This window comes from Hemibagrus wyckioides, linkage group LG09 (genome assembly GCF_019097595.1).
Source record: "Hemibagrus wyckioides isolate EC202008001 linkage group LG09, SWU_Hwy_1.0, whole genome shotgun sequence".
Taxonomy (NCBI): Eukaryota; Metazoa; Chordata; class Actinopteri; order Siluriformes; family Bagridae; genus Hemibagrus; species Hemibagrus wyckioides.
The window spans coordinates 11,400,762-11,420,401 of NC_080718.1; the positions used below are offsets into that span (position 1 = coordinate 11,400,762).

Here is a 19,640-nt window from a genome sequence, read left to right on the forward strand (position 1 = left end):
ACTTTTTAATGCTTTGTACATACTATGATATATTAGGCCTTTATTAGCTATTTTGAAGTGTAGGAAATAACATATTTCTGGGAAACCCGTGTGTGAATATAGTAGATGCTTGGAAAAGCAAAACAAAACAAATGGTTCTTCCAAAAGTTAAGAATTTTTGTTAGCTTTCTACAAGAACTTAACTTCTCAGAGTAGGGCACAGTTTTCCCAAAAGAAATCTTTAAGGTCATAGATTTAACATCTTTCCCTTAGGACCATTTAGTTACACTATATTGCCAAAAGTATTCACTCACCCATCCAAATAATCAGAATCAGGTGTTCCAATCACTTCCATGGCCACAGGTGTATAAAATCAAGCACCTAGGCATGCAGACTGTTTTTACAAACATTTGTGAAAGAATGGGTCGCTCTCAGGAGCTCAGTGAATTCCAGCGTGGAACTGTGATAGGATGCCACCTGTGCAACAAATCCAGTCGTGAAATTTCCTCGCTCCTAAATATTCCACAGTCAACTGTCAGCTGTATTATAAGAACGTGGAAATGTTTGGGAACGACAGCAACTCAGCCACAAAGTGGTAGGCCACGTAAACTGATGGAGTGGGGTCAGTGGATGCTGAGGCGCATAGTGCGAAGAGGTCGCCAACTTTCTGCAGAGTCAATCGCTACAGACCTCCAAACTTCATGTGGAGGTTCAGATTTGCTCAAGAACAGTGCGCAGAGAGCTTCATGGAATGGGTTTCCATGGCCGAGCAGCTGCATCCAAGCCATACATCACCAAGTGCAATGCAAAGCGTCGGATGCAGTGGTGTAAAGCACGCCGCCACTGGACTCTAGAGCAGTGGAGATGCGTTCTCTGGAGTGACGAATCGCGCTTCTCCATCTGGCAAGCTGATGGACGAGTCTGGGTTTGGCGGTTGCCAGGAGAACGGTACTTGTATGGTACTTTTGGGGTTGTTTTTCAGGAGCTGGGCTTGGCCCCTTAGTTCCAGTGAAAGGAACTCTGAATGCTTCAGCATACCAAGACATTTTGGACAATTCCATGCTCCCAGCTTTGTGGGAACAGTTTGGAGCTGGCCCCTTCCTCTTCCAACATGACTATGCACCAGTGCACAAAGCAAGGTCCATAAAGACATGGATGACAGTGTCTGGTGTGGATGAACTTGACTGGCCTGCACAGAGTCCTGACCTCAACCCGATAGAACACCTTTGGGATGAATTAGAGTGGAGACTGAGAGCCAGGCCTACTCGTCCAACATCAGTGTGTGACCTCACAAATGTGCTTCTGGAAGAATGGTCTAAAATTCCCATAAACACACTCCTAAACCTTGTGGACAGCCTTCCCAGAAGAGTTGAAGCTGTTATAGCTGCAAAGGGTGGACCGACGTCATATTGAACCCTATGGATTAGGAATGGGATGTCACTTAAGTTCATATGCGAGTCAAAGCAGGTGAGCGAATACTTTTGGCAATATAGTGTATTTTTGACAGAAATTAGTTGAAGCTAGCAGTAAGTAAAAATTCAATAAACAAACACCGAACCTCTGTTCAGTGTTCTAACATCCTTTAAAAGGTTTTCTTTTGCATTCTCCAGAGTTACATTTTATCTCATAGGTACTGCGAAATGTTTGTACATATTAGATTAGAGGGAAGGGGCCACTACCTGACTGTAGTTAACTAGCTGTAGTTAGCTTGTATTGTGTTCTCCATGCGAGTGTGATGATGTAAGATGAATACCAATGCACCAGGGTTCTTAAAATAGAATCAAGTGAGTCTGAAATCAGAACAATGCTGCAGGGTCAACAGGAACAATCACATTCAGATTCGGACCACCAAAAGTTCCCCAGTTTGAAAACCCACTTAGTGAACTAGAATGAGGATGTGTATTTGATAGACTTCTGCTAGATAGACAAAGCACTGCTGCATATCTCTTTGGATAAGATCATCTGCTAAAAGCCATGCTTGAAAATTCCTTCCAGTCTCTTATACCCACCAGCTTATACCATTCTTCCAACACTTCATTCTAATTATTTTTCCTGTTCTTTGCTCCAGCCTGGCCATGGCCCTTTATTAGGAGACAGCAGGAGGATTTCCATTTCATAGAGGAATCCAAGGAGTTAATTGACAGGCAGGTAGAGAAGGCTCCTTGTCCTGATTAGCTAGATGTTGGTGGTCCATATAATCTTTTCGGTTTACAGAGCCTGGGGTGCTGCAGAGACAGGAGATTTTCCTTTGAGCAGATACTTTATTGACAGTTCTTGAAATCTGAGGGAAAGTTCGCAGAATATTAAAAATGTAAAAGGTATATAGTATAAAATAGGGATGCAGCTGAATGTGAATACATTATTTTATTCTGAATCAAAAAATGTTCTTAATGGGTATAAATACAGATAAGACTAGAAGATTTTTTAGAAAGCTTCACAGGGCAACTTGAGGTGTGCATTTGAACTGGGATCCCATAGGACAGAACAAAGAATTGCATAAGAGGGAGATTTTTACTTTCATGCATGTTTAAAAATAGATAGAGATACAGATATGATATGCATAGATAGATATACATATATACAAACTGGAATTGGGATACAGCCATAATGTAAGGTATTTTTCCTTCTTGATGTTCTTGATGATTCTTCATTGTAATCACAAATCCATTACCGTTAAGCTGCATTATATCAGTTCTTAAAATTATCATCTTAAAAAACACTAGGCTTTTATGAAGAAAAACAAAATCCTACAGTGAGGCATTATGTGATCAAAATGGTGTTGCAGAAGGTGAACAATGATATGCATGAGGTGTGTGTGTGTGTGTGTGTGTGTGAGAAGCAGTGGTTAAGAACAATGTTGATCCAGTCCCAAAGGAATGTTAATTACTATGCACATAAAAGACACACATTAATTAACAATCCAAGTAATGCTACGTCCACCTTTCTCCTGTCGTTTGTCCTCTCTTCTTATCCCTCTCCCTTTCTCATCTTCTAATAAGCTAAAATCAGACAATGCAGAAGACAAACAAACACACAGGCATCCACACACGCACACACATTTCTCTCCTCCCTGTTCAGTGATTATATAACTGCTCACTGATCAACGCATGCTGACTAGTCCGGACTTCCCCAGAGCGCTCTCTCTCTCTCTCTCACATCCACACGTCTTCTCCTCCTCCTCTTTCTCACACTTCCCCCTCTCTATCTCTCCATCCCCTAACCCTTTCCAACTCAATCTCCTGTTCTGCCTCCCTGTCCACCCCCCTTGCTTTTATACCTCTTCTCCTTACATACACATTCACAAGACTGCAGCAGTGGGAGACAGAGAGCCTCCGTGAATCTGTGCGTGAGTGTGAGTGTGTGTGTGTGCGTGCGTGTGTGTGGCGTGTGCCGAGAGCGTGTGGATGTGTGAGACACCCTCAGTGATGTGAGAACCTGAGAGAGATACGGAGAGAGAGATAGAGAGAGAGATATCCTGGACTTTTCTGGAATCTGGACTCTTTTCCCAAGCTTCTTCAAGCAGATCCTCACTCTGACACTTTCATCTGCTGTGGATGTGCAACAGCATCCGTGTCTTTGCACTCACGCGCATGCACACTTTCTGTGGTGTGTGCGTGTTTGTGTGTGTAAGACACAGTTCCGGCGTCACCTCGAGCAACACTGCGAGTGTCTCGGCTCCTCGAGCCTCCCCAGAGTGATGCGCTAAGTGAACGGAGATGTCCCAGCGCATCGGGAGGCTGCAGCTCTCGCTCTGCTCTCATGCTCCTCTCAGGGTAAGTGTGTCTGCGTTTCTCTTTTCCGCTCGCAATCAGATATGAGAACCGCGCGGCTCATGCGGACAAGCCGATGTCCGAGCAGTCAGTGAGTAAGTGCTTGATGGAGATCTGCTCAGCAGATGGTTACGTACCTTTTTTGGGGCTCAGTGAGTTATGCTTCTGCTAAATTGTACTTATTCTGTTTATATAGTTATTTTTTTTCATTTTTTTTTTTGCAGTTTTAATTTTCTTACGCATCAAAAAATATACAGCATTAAAAATTGCTGAATTAGTGTTATTAGCTGAAGCACTGATTCACTGTTTTATGTAAGAGGTTTCACAATCCATGGATTACCTGCTCCATCATTTCTTACTATCAGACATTTGATTTAAAAACATTTCATTTATTAATGTCACTAATACAAAAATATTCTCAGGCCCATTTTGGTTGCGTATTTTATTCTGTAGTCCAATAGGGTGCATTGTAAAACACCAAGTGTTGTAATGCTTTTGGTTCCGCAGTTTAACCCAAGAAAGAAGTGGTTGGATTCAGCAATATCCTGAAGCACCAAGGGGTTACTGGGGCCAACTCTGAGTGATGGCAGCTTTACTGGAACATTTACCAATACAGATTGGCTGTGTGTGTGTGAGTGAGCAGGTCTGTGTGTATGTGTGTGTATGAGAGTGTGTGTATGTGAGTAAGAGAGAAAAATTTCCTTCTTGTCACCGCCTGAGCATGTGATGATATCTTTTTCTCTGTTAGAGAATGATATAGTTCTTCTGTATGTGACAGTGGCTTACATTGTTTCCTCAGAAAAGAACTTTCTGGCTTGCTTGCTAGTGTAAAAAAATTCCCATATTACTTTTCAACCTTTTGTCCAGGAAGACATGAAACTCACCTCTATTTCTCCTTCTCCTTAACCATTTCATTTCTCTCTCTCTCTCTCTCTCTCTCTCTGGTGGTTTCCTGCTCATTCTCTTGCCCTCCAAAAGGTTGTATGTTGAGGCTTTTTTTTCCTGTCACACCTTTCAAATGTCCATTCCTGGCAAGATAACAAGGTTATATCACTGTCAAAACTCACCCAAGAATGCAGGGTTTTTTTTTTTTTGGTTCATTTGTCCATGAAGACCAGATATTTTAATTGCAGTTAGATGAATTAAACACAAAAATCAGTACTGATCAAGTAATTCGCTATTATATAGATAGCTACAGCCTTGTTCACTCTCACATTATTTGCTTTCTTCCTCGTTTATTCCATTAGTCTCTCTGCTAGATATTCATCTACGTCTATTCAGCAGGAATTACTGGGATTCCACCCTTGTCGTCTATTTCCATTCATCTGCTTTTTTAGCAGGATTAGCTCCTGCTTCTGATTCACATCCTTCCCCACTGAGCAGTTGTAATAACAGCCATTTGATCCTACTGTGCTCCTCCTCACTTTGAAACCGCGGTGTCTGCCAATAAGGCGGCTAATCCGGTGTCATGAAGAGCGTCTTCATGTTGGCAGCAAGAAGAAAAAACAAGGTCAGCTGATTCCTATACAGCAGGAATAGTCTGAGAATACTCATTCATCTCCTAGGCATAGGTATCCGCACAAAACCAGCTTTATAGTGAGCTTATAAACCCAGCTCTGCTGAAGAAGCAGCTAGGTTTGATCAGCTATCAGCTGCCAAAATACAGGCAGAACTGGTAAGCCATTTTAACCAGTTTTTAATCTTCCTTATTGCTTGAATAAATTGATTAACAAATGTTTGACATTTTCCAGTTTCCTTACTATTTTACATTGATAAAAATAGCTTGTACTACAAACTGCATCCCAAATGATGTACTACACACTATGCACTATGCACATACATGTCTAGTGTATGAATTTTAGAAGGGTAATATAATCTCCCTTGGAACATTAAAGTTTTTTCCTAACAGGAAGTTTAATCCATTTCCCATTTGATGGCAAATGTCGTCAAACATACATGTCTAGTGTATGAATTTTAGAAGGGTAATATAATCTCACTTGGAACATTAAAGTTTTTTCCTAACCGGAAGTTTAATCCATTTCCCATTTGATGGCAAATGTCGTCAAACACCAGTAATTTAGAAGACATTTCTATCCAGCGCCAGCCCCTGGTAGCCCAGCCCCTCTTCTGCAACGTAATCAAAGCTGCAGCTGTTGAGTGTATGAAGTGTCCATCATTCCAAACTTTTGTTTTTGGTTGAATAAGCACACGATTCAGATAAGCTTCATTTATGTCAGCCTAGCAGTGCCGAAGTGTGGTGGTACTCATTAGTACACAATACTTGCATTTCTACGTTTTGCTATTTTGAATACTTTTTCATATAACACTAATACTAATAAGATTATGTCTGAAATGGAAGTTTATAGCGTATAAGAGGTGTGATTGTGTTATTCATATTTAAGTGAATATATATGCGGATCAAAAATATTTCAAGTGAAAAAATCTTTATATTTATAGTGAACATATCTTCACGTGTGTGTGAGTGAAAAACTAGAGACAGCTACAAATTCAGTGTGTCACAAGGCCTTGCATTTTATCCGCCTCTAAGGCAGCTGGTGTGGAATGAATCGTTTAAAATGGAAGAGTAACTGCTGCATGTGGCACTCATCAGAAATGTTTGAATTGGCCTGAATGGAGCCAGAGGATGACATAATGTCAGCTTGGAATGAGAGTGACCCTGAATTCACCGGATGCGTCACATAAGGGCGGGTTTATACTTGCCTTTAATTAGGCATATGCAAAATGGTAGCAACATGTATCCGGCATTTTTTTTTTCTGTGCATTTTGTGCAGTACTAGTATAAATAAAAGTGGAGGCAGTAAAATGAGACAATGTGACACCAGATTAAACAAACAAGAGCTGTGCTTCAAACTGCACACTTCAGCACTATTACAGACTTTATAGATCTTCTATATTAGTAAATAAGTGTGAATGTATGGTCATGGTTCTTGTTTTGAGAAGCAGTTTAGGACAATTATCACAAAAATGGCATAAAGTTTTAAAGAGAAACTATTATAGTTCTTGCACTGTTTAACATTTATGCGTACTGCTGCTGCTGCTGCAAAAAAGTGTTGTGATAAAATCGATAAAGATGTTACACGCTTCTAAGGGTTGCAGCTGCTTGGTAAGAGTGGCGTGTCATTTCTATCGGTCCAATCCACATTTCACGTGTGCTACTGGCATGTGCTGGTTATCAGGAAAACTAATGCCCAAAGGCACAACCTTGTCAGTGAAACATGACAAACAGGGATATCTACAGCTGAAGCTGGTCCAGCACTAATTATAAAACATTATGAAAACATGGCATGAGACTATGAGACTGTTCATCTTGTTCTTTTACTAGATATTTAAGATTATTACTAACATGCAAAAACTACATCATGGCATTTTTTTAGATTGCTATTTTAAATAAAGCATATAGGAAAGTCGATTGTGTGATTGTAATGAATTTCTACTGAGCTAAGTGAAAAAGAAATAGAGATGAAGCCTAACTGGGATACAGCATGTTTTAGTTTGACACACCTCTAAAATCTGTCTTATAATTGATGTGTCACATGAGATGTGTGGGCCCTCAGGGTCAAAATGATGTTACAACAAAAGACACAATCCTGCATTAGGCTTTGTATGGTTGTCCATCACCGCTTTGTGCATAGGAACATTTGTGTATCTACATAGTAGTGGTACATGGAAAGCACAACAAAAATGGAGGGATTTAGAGAGACTGCTAGCAAAAAAATAAAACCTGAAAAACCACTCATCCATGAGGAACTATATAGACAATCCCATAACTTTTAGACAAAATTTTTTAATGTAATTACCAAAATCCAGTCAAATGCTCTGGAGTTCACACCAAGCTAACTTTTCAGCTAACTTCACTTTTCACTTAATGGCAGTGCCCTTGGGACTTTAGATTGGTCGACCATGTGGAATAAGCTTAACGCTACACTAGCTTCAGAAATCATTACACTTTTGGCTAGGCTAAGGTTTAGGGCTACTGCATCATCAACACAGAGTCCAGTGGAGGGGGAGAGATCAGCTCGAGCCACTCACACACCACCTGCAACCTGGGATTATGAAGAGAACGATAAATGAGGAAGAGGATTAGATACATTATGTCTAATGGGAAGGGGGGGGGTGGAGAGAAAAGCACCATGAAATAGAACTCTGTCAAAATGATTTTGCTTTGTAGAAGGATTTTTTTTAAATAAAACATTTAAGGGACTTTGTGCACAGAGATTGTAAAGGGAAATGATCATCAATGCCAGTAAATGAAATGTGGCAACAGCCTCCTTTTAAACAGATTCCATTCTTTTGTACTACAAGTATACAGATGTACAGATTAAAGCAGACTGAGGAATAGCATTTCACTTAACACACAGTAATATGATAAAATTAAGAATTGTAAAGATAATTGCAAAAACTCCTCCAAACAATGACTATTGTTATTAGCAAAAGCTTTTTTTTTTTTTTTTTTTTAGCAATAAAGCACATGCCAATAAATCAGTTAAATCAGTACAAAATCTGAAGTCATCTAAGTGTGCCTTCTAAATTTGCTAGCTGTAAAGGGCCATTCTGCTGTAAAATGTAAGGGTGGGGTTAACCTAGTCTAAAATGAATGGGTGGGGCTATTCTACTGTAAAGAGAATGGGTGGAGCTATCTGATTGTAAAATGAAAGGGCCAGGGCTATCCTGATGTAAAGGGAATGGGTTGGTCTATTCTCTGGTAAAGTAAACGTTTGTGGCTATCTATCACCTGTGAAAGGGTGGATGCAAAACTGGACTAAAGTCAGTGGGTGGGGATATCCTGTTATAAAATGAATAGGTAAGACTAACCTGCAGTTAAGTGAATAGGTGGGGCTATCCTGCTGTAAACAAAATAATGGGACCCTTTTAATGCCATATGCATGTCAAAATGTGTGTCTAGAAATAACCTTTACTTTTTAAATACAGCTTCATATGTAACAAAATACGAAAAAAAAAAAATCCATCCTGCTGATTTTTCTGTGTTCTAGCAAATACTCTCAAGTTTAGATTAGATGGCTCCTTTAATCTTTGCTCATGTTGCCCTTGCATGTAAAATGTATGTACTGTGCTGTCATATAATTATTATTTTTTTATTATTTATAATTAAATGATCTGTGATCCATGTTCATAAGAACTAATAGCAAGCCAGAACAATAAGTGATAAACAGTCCACCAGGTGTTGCTCAAATGAAAATACAGATAAATTATGCATAATGAGTACATAATGTCTTATATAAAGATGACAGTACAGAAAAGAATAACATAAGTAAGATTAATTTTTCTTTAATCTTAATTCAAAAATAGCGCCACCTCACAGGTGTGCCACAAGCATGATGTTAATTGAATTATCAAATCAATGAATCAATCAGACATTGCCATCTGTTTACAACAGATAACAGATGGCATTACCAAATGAGAGATAGGTGAGGCTGCAGAGGCTGATAGGAGCCTTGGGCAGATCTTGAGCAAAAGTTAGCGTCTATGTGCAATTCTGTTACAGTTCATACATCTAACTTCCATCACTAAATGTATGCTGTATGATCATATTATTAGATTTGGTCAGTATCATTTGCCATATCACATTTTGCAACGTATTTTGTGAGCAGTACATTAAATCTCTCCTTTCATATTTTCACTGGTTATCTGTTTCACAGAGCTGTCTGCTTACTATTTGAAAGGCTGAATAGAATTGATGGTATCAAGAGGACAGCTTCATGATATAGTGAGGATAAGTGTATTACTGTCTACTCAGATGAGCTTACACAGTGAAAATCAGACACCTAAAGACCCCGAGGCTGCTGGGCAGCTAAAACCATGGACATTAATAGTCTAAGTAATTAGGTTGTCCAGAGATGGTCTAAACTGATATTAATTGATGAATTAAGAGTGGAATGTCAAAAAATCTGAGAAGTCACCTAGCAATAGCAAACGTTGTACTGTGAATCAGTCAGAGAAATGAGACTGACATGAGTTTGCCATAAACCTATTTCTCCATTCACTGACATAGATAACATTGTTCACAGCATATCAAATCATATCATTTGGATGGTGAATTAGATCTTCAACAATGAGTAGGTAAGTTCTATCCTGATGTTTCTTTCATTTGTTTTATTTCAAGTTCATGCATAGTCAATTGTGTGATATTGCATATATTGCATGCATAACTTAACATAACAGAATAGTACACTGAAGGATGCTTTATTGATATTGGGCCTTTTTTTTATCATAAATGCTAGTGCACTCGGGAAATCTGTGGCTATGTTTTGTTTTAATAAGAAATACATAAGTGGCATCACTGAGCCAGTACAGGAATCATACCCTAAAAACATGCCGTTCTTGTAGTGCGACGATTCACTCTGAAGCCTTTTCAAGGTGCTTCATAGTAATGCAAGGAAACCATGTTTTTATAATTGAAAGGGAAATATGTGGCTCCTCACCAAGGAAGTACCAGAAATTTAAGTGAAATATACCTCCTCAAACTGGAAGCCAGAAATTGTATTTTTTAATTTATCATACAGGAAGCATAAAAAAATAGCGACTGTATGTACAGTGTAGGTCCTGTAAATCTATTTAATTAACCTGTCTCAACTTAATAGTCTTTCTAATGAATCAATTTAGTTAAATAAACAGTCTCAGTAATTATGTATCTTACATTTTATTGATTGATATGATTTAATTCTTAATCTTTAACTAATAAAATAAATAAATTAAAATAGTTTAACTTCCAGCAATATTCGAGTATTTAGACAAGTCAACAGGATTCAGTCTAGCTGAAACCTCTGGCACATTTAAGACTTTCTGAAATTTGGCCTGCCTTGACGTATTCTGTCTTCTTAAGGTGTTATCGATCTGTCTCAAACTGCTTACGGATTTTGTAAGGAAAAGTGTGTTCAGTTGACACATAACGTGATTTTCAACAAAAATTGCTCTGCTTACAATTAAAACAGGCTAAAAAATAGTGAGAGTCAAAATAAAATGCAAAGTGGAGTTTAGTATTGTTATATTTGCATAGTTGCACACAAAGATTTAGTGAAAACGTGCAAAATATTTTTTATTGTGATTCAAAATTTACTTGATCAGAAAAGCATAGATTTGTCCATTGCATAATTAATCAGAATGATCTTTGGCTGCAGCTTTTGGTAAAATGGCTTTTAGATGCACTTGCAGCTGCAAGTGTTCTGGGATTATGCCTATATCAGCTTTGCACATCAGTGTGCTGATATTTTTGTCCATTCATCCTGGTAAAATTGTGTAAGCTGTGTCATACTGGATGGAGATCTTTGGTGAACAGCAATTTTCAAATTTTGGGTTCTTGGTTTTTAACCACTTCAGTGTTGAATTATGCTTAGGGTCTCTGTCCTGTGGGAAATAGTCTTTGACCAGTTTCATATAATGAAACGCATCCCCACACCATGAGGCTACCACCACTATGCTTCAGGGAATGGTCTGCTCAAAGTGATGAACAATGTTGCATTTCTGCCAACTCCAAACAGAAATTTATATGAGTCAAAAGCTGTTCAAAGGACATAGTCTGAACATTCCACAAAACTGGACTGTATGCTGGAGTGGTGACCAAAATCCCATTTGATGTTTGCCAAAAGGCGTGTTGGAGATTAAGCATCTGGTGCTAATCTGATTACTGTGCTCTACATATCTATTTATATTAGCAACCAAACATGTCTACACCATAATATGAGGTGGTTGATTTAGATCTTGAGCAATTACTTCCCTTTTCCATACTCTTCTCTTTCCTTCATTCTGGCAAGTTGATATTTGACTCATCTGTTCACCGGATGTTGTTCCAGAACTGCTAACGCTTTTTTCTTAGAGGTTTGGCAAACTCTGGCCTTTCCTGTTTTTGATAAACCCTCTGTATATCATGCTGGTAAAGTGTTCGCTTGATTGTTGCTTTTGACACAGATACACCTACCCCCTTGACACAGATACACCTACCCCCTGGAGGGTGTCCTTGACATAGCCAACTGTTATGAAAGAGTGTTTCTTCACCACGGGAAGAATTATCATGCCATCCACCACAATTGTTTTATATAGTTTTCAGGGACTTTTCTGGGTGTTTCTCAGCTCATCCATGTGTTCTTTCTTTTAAAGAGTGCACTAAACAGTTGATTTCACCACAGATAACATGACATACTATATATACATGAAATGTAATTGCAGGTAAGCCCATTTCAATTCCAGGATCTAGCACGACAAAATATGGAAAAGATCAAGTGGATGAATACCAATTCAAGGCACGATACATCTCTAAGTTCTCTAAGGGACCATTACAGTGCTAAAATTTACATCTATTCTAAATCTTTCATGGGTAGCATGGCAAACAAACAACAGGCAGGCTGAGGTTCACGACTATGTATCAACTGCCATGTCTTCATCCCTCTTTTCTATAGTCTATTACTCACCAGGTTATGTGATTTTTTAAGCAGTCACTTTATATTCTCCTAATAACAGCGCTGTCACAAACTACAAAACTGACACATTTTGCCTGTGACAATTTGTCCAGTAAACAAAGTCTATTTTTGCAGCAACCCTCCCTAACTGCCTGGCTGTGCAAGTGAGTTTCCAACCAATTGTTAATTTTTGAAGCAAAGGCCAGGTGTTATGTTCTCTCCCTCAATAAATTAAGTCAATCAGAAATTCTGAGACATGATTATTTTAATGGTAGATGTTTTACTTGTGATACAGTTACAAATGTGGCAGTTTAATTAGAAACATATGAAATACTGTACTATTCAGGAAGATTTTAAACCTCATCAAGCATAGACCCTCATCTCTAATGCTACCAGATTGTCTTAATCTTAATTAATGTTTTCTGTTTCTGTATTTGTTTAAAAAAAATAATGGGAATAAATATTCTAATACCACAAAAGCCCTATCAGCATGCATGTATCTACTTCATTCAGCGCTTTTCTACACACCAAGCATAGCTATAGAGATGAATCTAAATTCAGCAAGCTCAATGTCAGTTGTGACTTCCACCTCTAAATAAAACAGGGAGAAAAATGAGCTTTGACTGCCAGGATGTCATGAGTTAAGCAATAAATAAAACTAGGCCATCTGTGCTGAAGCTGCAATCACTGTCATTTTATGCACTGTATTTCCCCATCTCCTTCTATCTCTCTCCCTCTCACTTAGGAGTGATGGTTAGTAAGGAGGCAGGCCCCTGCGTCCTGTCAAATTCAGAGTCGGACTCAGAGGCCGGAGGTCCAACCCTTGGAAGTGAGAGAAGTAAAAGTGGGGACGTAGTGCACAAAAGGAACAAAGCCCTGCAGGTCCGCTTCAAGGACATCTGTGAGGCCCAGAATGAGGCAGCACGTCTAGCCCGGGGTGCCAGGGCGCGCTCTGTTTCATGCAAGGTCGTACATACAAGGTACATGACCATGCCGGCACGCCGCTCCATACCTAATGTGACTAAGAGCACAGCAGTGCAAACCTCACCTGAATTAAAGAAGCATTATCAGACCTTCCCCTTTGAACGCAAAAAGGGGCACACTATCAAACACACAGCACTGGTGGAGAACTATGAGAACCAAAACAATGGGTTCTTAAGTGAAGTGCAAGCTACTGTAGAGGAAAGGCCACGTGGGGCAAGGGTTCAAAAGACTCGAGTGCTTCTGCACAGTATGCCACCATGTGCTGATGTGCAGGATTTGTGCCCAGATAGCAGCCTTGATTCTTCAGGTCAAGGCCGGGAGATAGATTCAAACCTGCACCAACCAGACTCAAAGGAAGAAGAGTGTGCCCCAGGAAGTAGCTCCAAGCACAAAGGATTAACCAATCAGGGTGAAGTGGGAGCAGAACAAGAGCCCAACTGCACCAAAAGTTCCTCCTCATCTTCATCAACACAACCTCTGCAGGACAGAGGTGCCATTTCAAAGGTCACAGGCCCCATTGCATGGACATCTTTGACACAAGTGGAATGTCTGGACAGTCCCTCAGTGCAATGCAAGCGTAAGAAAGAACCTGGGCCATTGAATGGTCTGCAGTCTCAGACCCTACCACGTGCAGCCAGCTGCCCCACCCAGGATACCAGTCAGGCTCACTTCCATGGTAGCTATGGCTTTGGTAGTACGGATACCCGAGGAGTCACCAGGAGTCATGTGTGCGGGCAGATGATTCCACTGCCTGGGGCAGATGGAGACGTGAAAGCCCGACTGCAGGCCATGGAGACTCTCATCAGCTCAAGCCAGGAGACCATTAAAGTGCTGCTGGGGGTCATTCAGGAACTAGAGAAAGGAGAGGCACAGCGAGAAGGGTGAGTCACACTCTATATATAAACACATGTGCCACTCAAAAGCTACACTTGCACAATCACCATATCACAGCAGTTTTCTGTGCCTTCTCAATGCAAAGTTTAGTGTTCATGGAAGGATAGATGAGTTTATGTGAATCTCAATAATTTGTCAGGGTAATACATGACTTATTGTTGTAATAGCCTGTCAAAAGAGTGCCATGGAGTGACAGCAATGAATACATTTGACTTTAGCTGCCAGAACACAACCATAACTTAACTTAGCTTGCTTATAACTTGATTACTTTCCAGAAAAAATGGCTGCATTTGAGCTATTTTTGCCTAGATTCCAAATGCCATTAAAAGACAATAAATGTAGCAGTCCACAATATATACATAACTGCGTAAACTCAACTAAATATGAACTAAAATAAAATCTTTGATGAACCAGTAAGGGTTCATAAAGCATGACCACAGTATCTGTGATTTTTCAATTATTGTTACATTGCTGGAAATCACAAACTACTACATGTATATCACAAGTGACATGTACTGTCATTACGGTGGTACACAGTGAAGACATCAAAACAGTGTCAATTTAGGTTATGGGCCACATTTCACTTACACAACGTCAAATAAGTTGGACCAAAAAAAAAAAAGGCAAAACAAATCAAAAACTTTTCTTAAATTTGTTTATTTAATGTTTTTCTTTATTAGCATTTACCAAAAAGTATATCCCATAATATTGAGGGAAATAAATCAGTATTATATAATGGGGGAAAATATGTATGTACAATAAGATTACACATAAAAGTTAAAAATATTGTATAAATATTTACCCTGTTCTTTTTGAAAGAGGCATGGTTACAGCATAACATTTTCAGCTTACTAATGAAGAACTGCATGCATGGTGCACTGATGCATGCTTTTTTGAATATCCCATTCCAGATTTAGTCCCTCATTGCTATTAAAATAACCTGCAATTTCTGGGAATGCTTTCCTACAGATTTTGGAAAGTGGCCACAAGAGCATTAGTGAGATCAGGCACTGATGTTAGACAAGGGGGCCTGGGGTGCAGTCAACATTCCAGTTCAAAAGTGCTTAGTGGGGCTGAGGTCAGGACAAAGTTCTTGCTTTGTGCACAGGAGCACTGTCATGTTGGAACATGTCTGAAGGGTTAAAGCTGCAGCACACAAAACTTTCTAGATAATTGTGTGCTTCCAACATTGTGGAAACAGTTAGGTTAAGTACCACATAAGGGTGTGATGATTAGATGGCCACAAACCTTATGTCCATACTGAGTATCCTAAGTACATTTTGTCAGTAGCTGAGATTATGGCCTAGTGGTTGGTGGTATCTTTTGCCCCCAGTGGAATCGACAGGGATTAGCTCTTTTTTTAAAAAAGAGAAATTAATTGCAGTTATATTCCAAGACAAATTTAATTTACACGAATACTATATTCATTTGGTTGGCCAGATTAGAAACTTTATCTAGGTGGTCCCAGCTGGGCAAAGACCTTGGGTATTGGTGCACCTTTTACCCAAAAATACATTTTTCCTGAAGTATATTAAATTGGCTACTCACCCTCAGCAGTGAACCTGGGCTGACTCCCCTTGAATCAGCATTAAAGGGCCATCAGGACTATGTGTGGGGTAGCTAATGGCTTTAAAACCTGCTCCACATAGACAGAGAAACAGTGGAGTACTGGCTAATTCTTCACCAAAAGAGAGGCAAAAGCCCTGCCTGGTCTTGGAAGCACAAAACCACCACTCAAAAAGCCTCAATTAGTAGTGCCTCATCAGGCAGGCCTTTCATCTTCCAAAAGAGTATGGCCCTCTGTGTGTATGTGTGTGTGCATGTTAGAGAGCCTTCCTACCATTCTGCAGTTATTATTAGAGTGACACCCTCTGATCCCCTACTCAGGCTTGTGCTGTGCTTAAAGCAGCTGTGTTCATGAGGGGAAGCAGAGCAGCAGGGGCACATAAAAGCTCCTGTTTGTCTCAGCTGGCCAGGAGAGCTGCCACTGAGGGATTTTCTATGTTTCTCAGACTGTGAGCATTGAATTGAACCAAATGGCAGCATGGCCCAGACAGGCAAAGTGGACACGGCTGAAAAAGCATAGAGTCCAGCAGTTTTGGTATTATTGTAGAATCCTACACAAGGGATGTGTCTGTTTATAGGGATCTGTTTTTATATTATTTGTCTCTCTCTCTCTCTATTTCTTTGTGTATATATATACACACACACACCACTGTCAGTATAATCTATCATTTTTGTTTGTACCATTATCTTGTGTTCTATTTCACAAACTATATACAGTGCCCTAATGCCACCCTGAGTAGGTCACTGTTTCACTGTTTCAGTTGTCCATGGGATCCCAGTCCGGCTACACACCCGTATTTGATACCAGATTCCATGTGAAACTTTCTTGCAAGTTAAAATTTAGTAGTGTGCCACCTGTTCATGCATCCCTAGTCCCAAACATCTCTAGTCATTAGTGTTTTATTTAGTGAGTACTTCATGATTTGTACAGTAGAAATTTGGCACTTTTATTTTACTGCACTGTTGTGCCACACTCCCCATGCTAATGCCTTAGCGACCCACACATGATTCTGACCTTATTTTGACTGTCTCACAGATGGCTGCAATACTTAACTGTCTCTGGGAGTAATCATTGTGCTTGATTGTATTCATTTTGAGGGTACATTAGCTAATGGCAAGCTTTCTTGCTATAGTACTTTCCAAGGACTGGTGTTCCACAAATGTATCCAAAAATAAATTCAGCAGCCCAAACCAATTTCTGATCATTATCACGGCTGGTTCGTTAGCATGTCAATTACTCAACAGTCTATCCAGACTGGCAACAAATTACCTGTAGCTGGCAGACAATAATGCTCACAAAGCAACCCCTCTCCACAGGGATGCCATATTTGAGAAAACCTGTATATCTTCAGTACATTCTCATGTGTTCATACACAATACACACAGGATGCACAGGATGTGCTACAGCTGGTATATGATTATAGATTGTAGAGTCACTTGCCACCTATGAAATCAAGGTGAAATGTTGCCAGTGTTGGGGAAAATCAATAAGCCACGGTTATTTTGTTACTATTTATGTTGAAACTCATTTTTGTCAAATAAAAAAAAACCTAAAATCAGGATAACTTTGGGCTTGGTGGGAAGCAAGGGTCATAACGTAAATCAAAGTGAATAGCCACCAGGTTTATAAGTAAATAGTGAATGTTTTAAAACAGATAAAGATGATGTTGGACAATCAGCACTGTGGTAATGGCAAAATATGAAACAACATATCACTAACTGAGATTTTAAAAAATTGACCTACCTTAAAGACAAAACAAAAACAATAAACAAATACTGCACACTTCTTCGCTTTATTCCTATATGAGCAAAAAGCAGGAGAAAATGCATGATTCTCAACAGTAAAGTCACCACTATAATTTCCAGCAAGCTCTAGTGCACAGTTTTACAGATTTACTATATCTGTTAAAAATATAGGCAAAAGAATGTGAATGCTGCACCATGACCCCTATATGTGGGTTTTCCTTACCTCAAAATTGGAGGCACATGATTATCTTTGTACATAAGAATTTCCCTTCATTGTAACCAAGGGGCCTAGTCCAGTATGATGATGCTCTGTGCATGAAGCAAAGCCCATGAAGACATGATTTGCCACAGTTTGTGTGAAAGAACTCAAGTGACTTGTCCAGAACCCTGACCTCAACCACAATGAACACCTTTGGGATAAATTGGAATGCCGACTGCACACCAGGCCTCCTCACCCAGCATCATTACCTGACCTCACTAATGCTCTTGTGGCTGAATGAGCACAAATCCCCACAATATCTAGTGAAAAGCCTTCCTAAAACCATCTTTGTATTAATGTCCATGATTTCACTAAGCACACATGGGATTGATGATCGGGTTTCCCCATACTTTTGACTATATAGTGTATGTCAGGTACATTGAAGCATAGTGCCTATATACAGAATTCACAAAGCTAGCATAAAGCTAGAGCATACATATTTGAATCATACAGATAAAAATGAATGATGAAATGAAAAATGAAAATATGAAGCTAGCATAAAGCTGGGATATATGAAGACAGGGTGGTTTAATGTATAACATATAGTATTTCATAACAAACTACAAACATTTCTATTATTTGATATGTAGCACATGCAACCGAACCCCAATCAGCAGTCATTACATTCTCACTGGCATTGAGGTTTGGTATCAGCCAAATATCACAACTGTCAAAATGCATTCCGGTATTCCAGCTCATTTTGTCTCAGAACACTAAACAAAGATGACAGCAAATTAGAAGTTATTTTAGCTCTTATGTAATTTGTGTCAGCGTTATCTGGAATATGTGTCAGGTTTCCAAGAAAAACCTTTGAAGGTTGACGAAAAAGTGTGGTACACCAAACCACATGCGTCATAGACTAAAATGTTTCCTTAGTTACCATTGTTTACTGTAACATGTGCCTGTTTATTAACTATAATATTCTTCACATGGATTTCTAAAATGATAAATAAAATTGTAGTGATAAGTAGAGTGAATTTAAAGCCCTGATTATAGGTAGTTCAATAATTAACGAGTAGTTGGCAATCTTGTACAGTGAAGCAGGTGCTGCCTTTTTAATTTTTTTCAAGCAGCATTGTTTTTTCAGCCATCGCTCTTTTGCATAATAACACAAGCAAATAATGAAAACGATGCCTCCATGACCCATATCTCAGCAGCATGCTGAAACATTGCAGGATTCCACTGTAAAGCAACATGAAAATATTTTAATGCAGTGTGTAATGTAAGGCAAACTGTAGCTGCCAGGGAGCTTTTCACAGGTTAATGGTGAAGCATGGTGTCATGCTTCTCTACTGTAAACCCAGGGCTCCACTCCAAAAAGTCTTTCCCAGTATGAACTGAGCTAAAGCCTGCCGTTAGCACAAGATACTGTGCCAGATCCCTGCAGCACAGTATAGTGGAAAGACAAGAGCCTCTCTATAAACACATCCAATAGCACATCCAAACATGTCACATCCCCAAGAATGCTTACTTCATTTAGCATGATGGGGTTTTTTTCCCTGCATTTTGACAGATCGAGTGCTTAAAGCCTTAGGAGTTCCCATGTAAAATGATACAAAAGATGTTTTGTTGATTCACACATTGGATTCTAAAGAGAAGAAACAAAATGTTTTTATTTATTTATTTGTTTAAATTTTTTGTTTAATTTTTTAAATTTAACACAAGGTTATATACATAGGCTTCAACCTGTTTGTGAATGCTCATTAGAAAGATTCTACTGCAGACAGCCATGGTGCAGAAATGATAAGGGGTTCCATCAAACAGTGTTTGCACTTATACAATAGTTATATATTGTATTATCTTATATAATATGATTTCTTATTTTTGTTATAGGGTTGCACAGTTCCTATTAGAAATCTCCAACAGAATCAGTAGCCTTTTCAGTAGCCTTAAGACTGAAATTTGGAAGTCAGCACATATTGCAAATAAATTGTGTAGATAGAAAAAAAGACTCTTACTCATGAAAAACAAATACTTCACATTAAGGGTTATGCAACATCATGTGTTTGT

General features: G+C 39.2%; 1 protein-coding gene across 3 annotated transcripts in view; it reads left to right on the forward strand.

The window, feature by feature from the left end:
• Nucleotides 1-3,147: 3,147 nt before the first annotated feature.
• The window catches only part of insyn2ab (inhibitory synaptic factor 2Ab), a 31,697-nt gene continuing 15,204 nt past the window's right edge, over nucleotides 3,148-19,640 (forward strand). The window contains exons 1-3 of one of the 3 annotated variants that reach the window (XM_058398393.1): nucleotides 3,148-3,752; nucleotides 4,257-4,392; nucleotides 12,927-14,046. In XM_058398393.1, coding sequence (XP_058254376.1) covers nucleotides 12,932-14,046 — 1,115 coding nt within the window. In that variant the 5' untranslated portion in view covers nucleotides 3,148-3,752; nucleotides 4,257-4,392; nucleotides 12,927-12,931. Of the gene's footprint in view, nucleotides 3,753-4,256; nucleotides 14,047-19,640 lie in introns of all 3 variants that reach the window. The other 2 variants (XM_058398391.1, XM_058398392.1) reach the window with 2 other exon arrangements.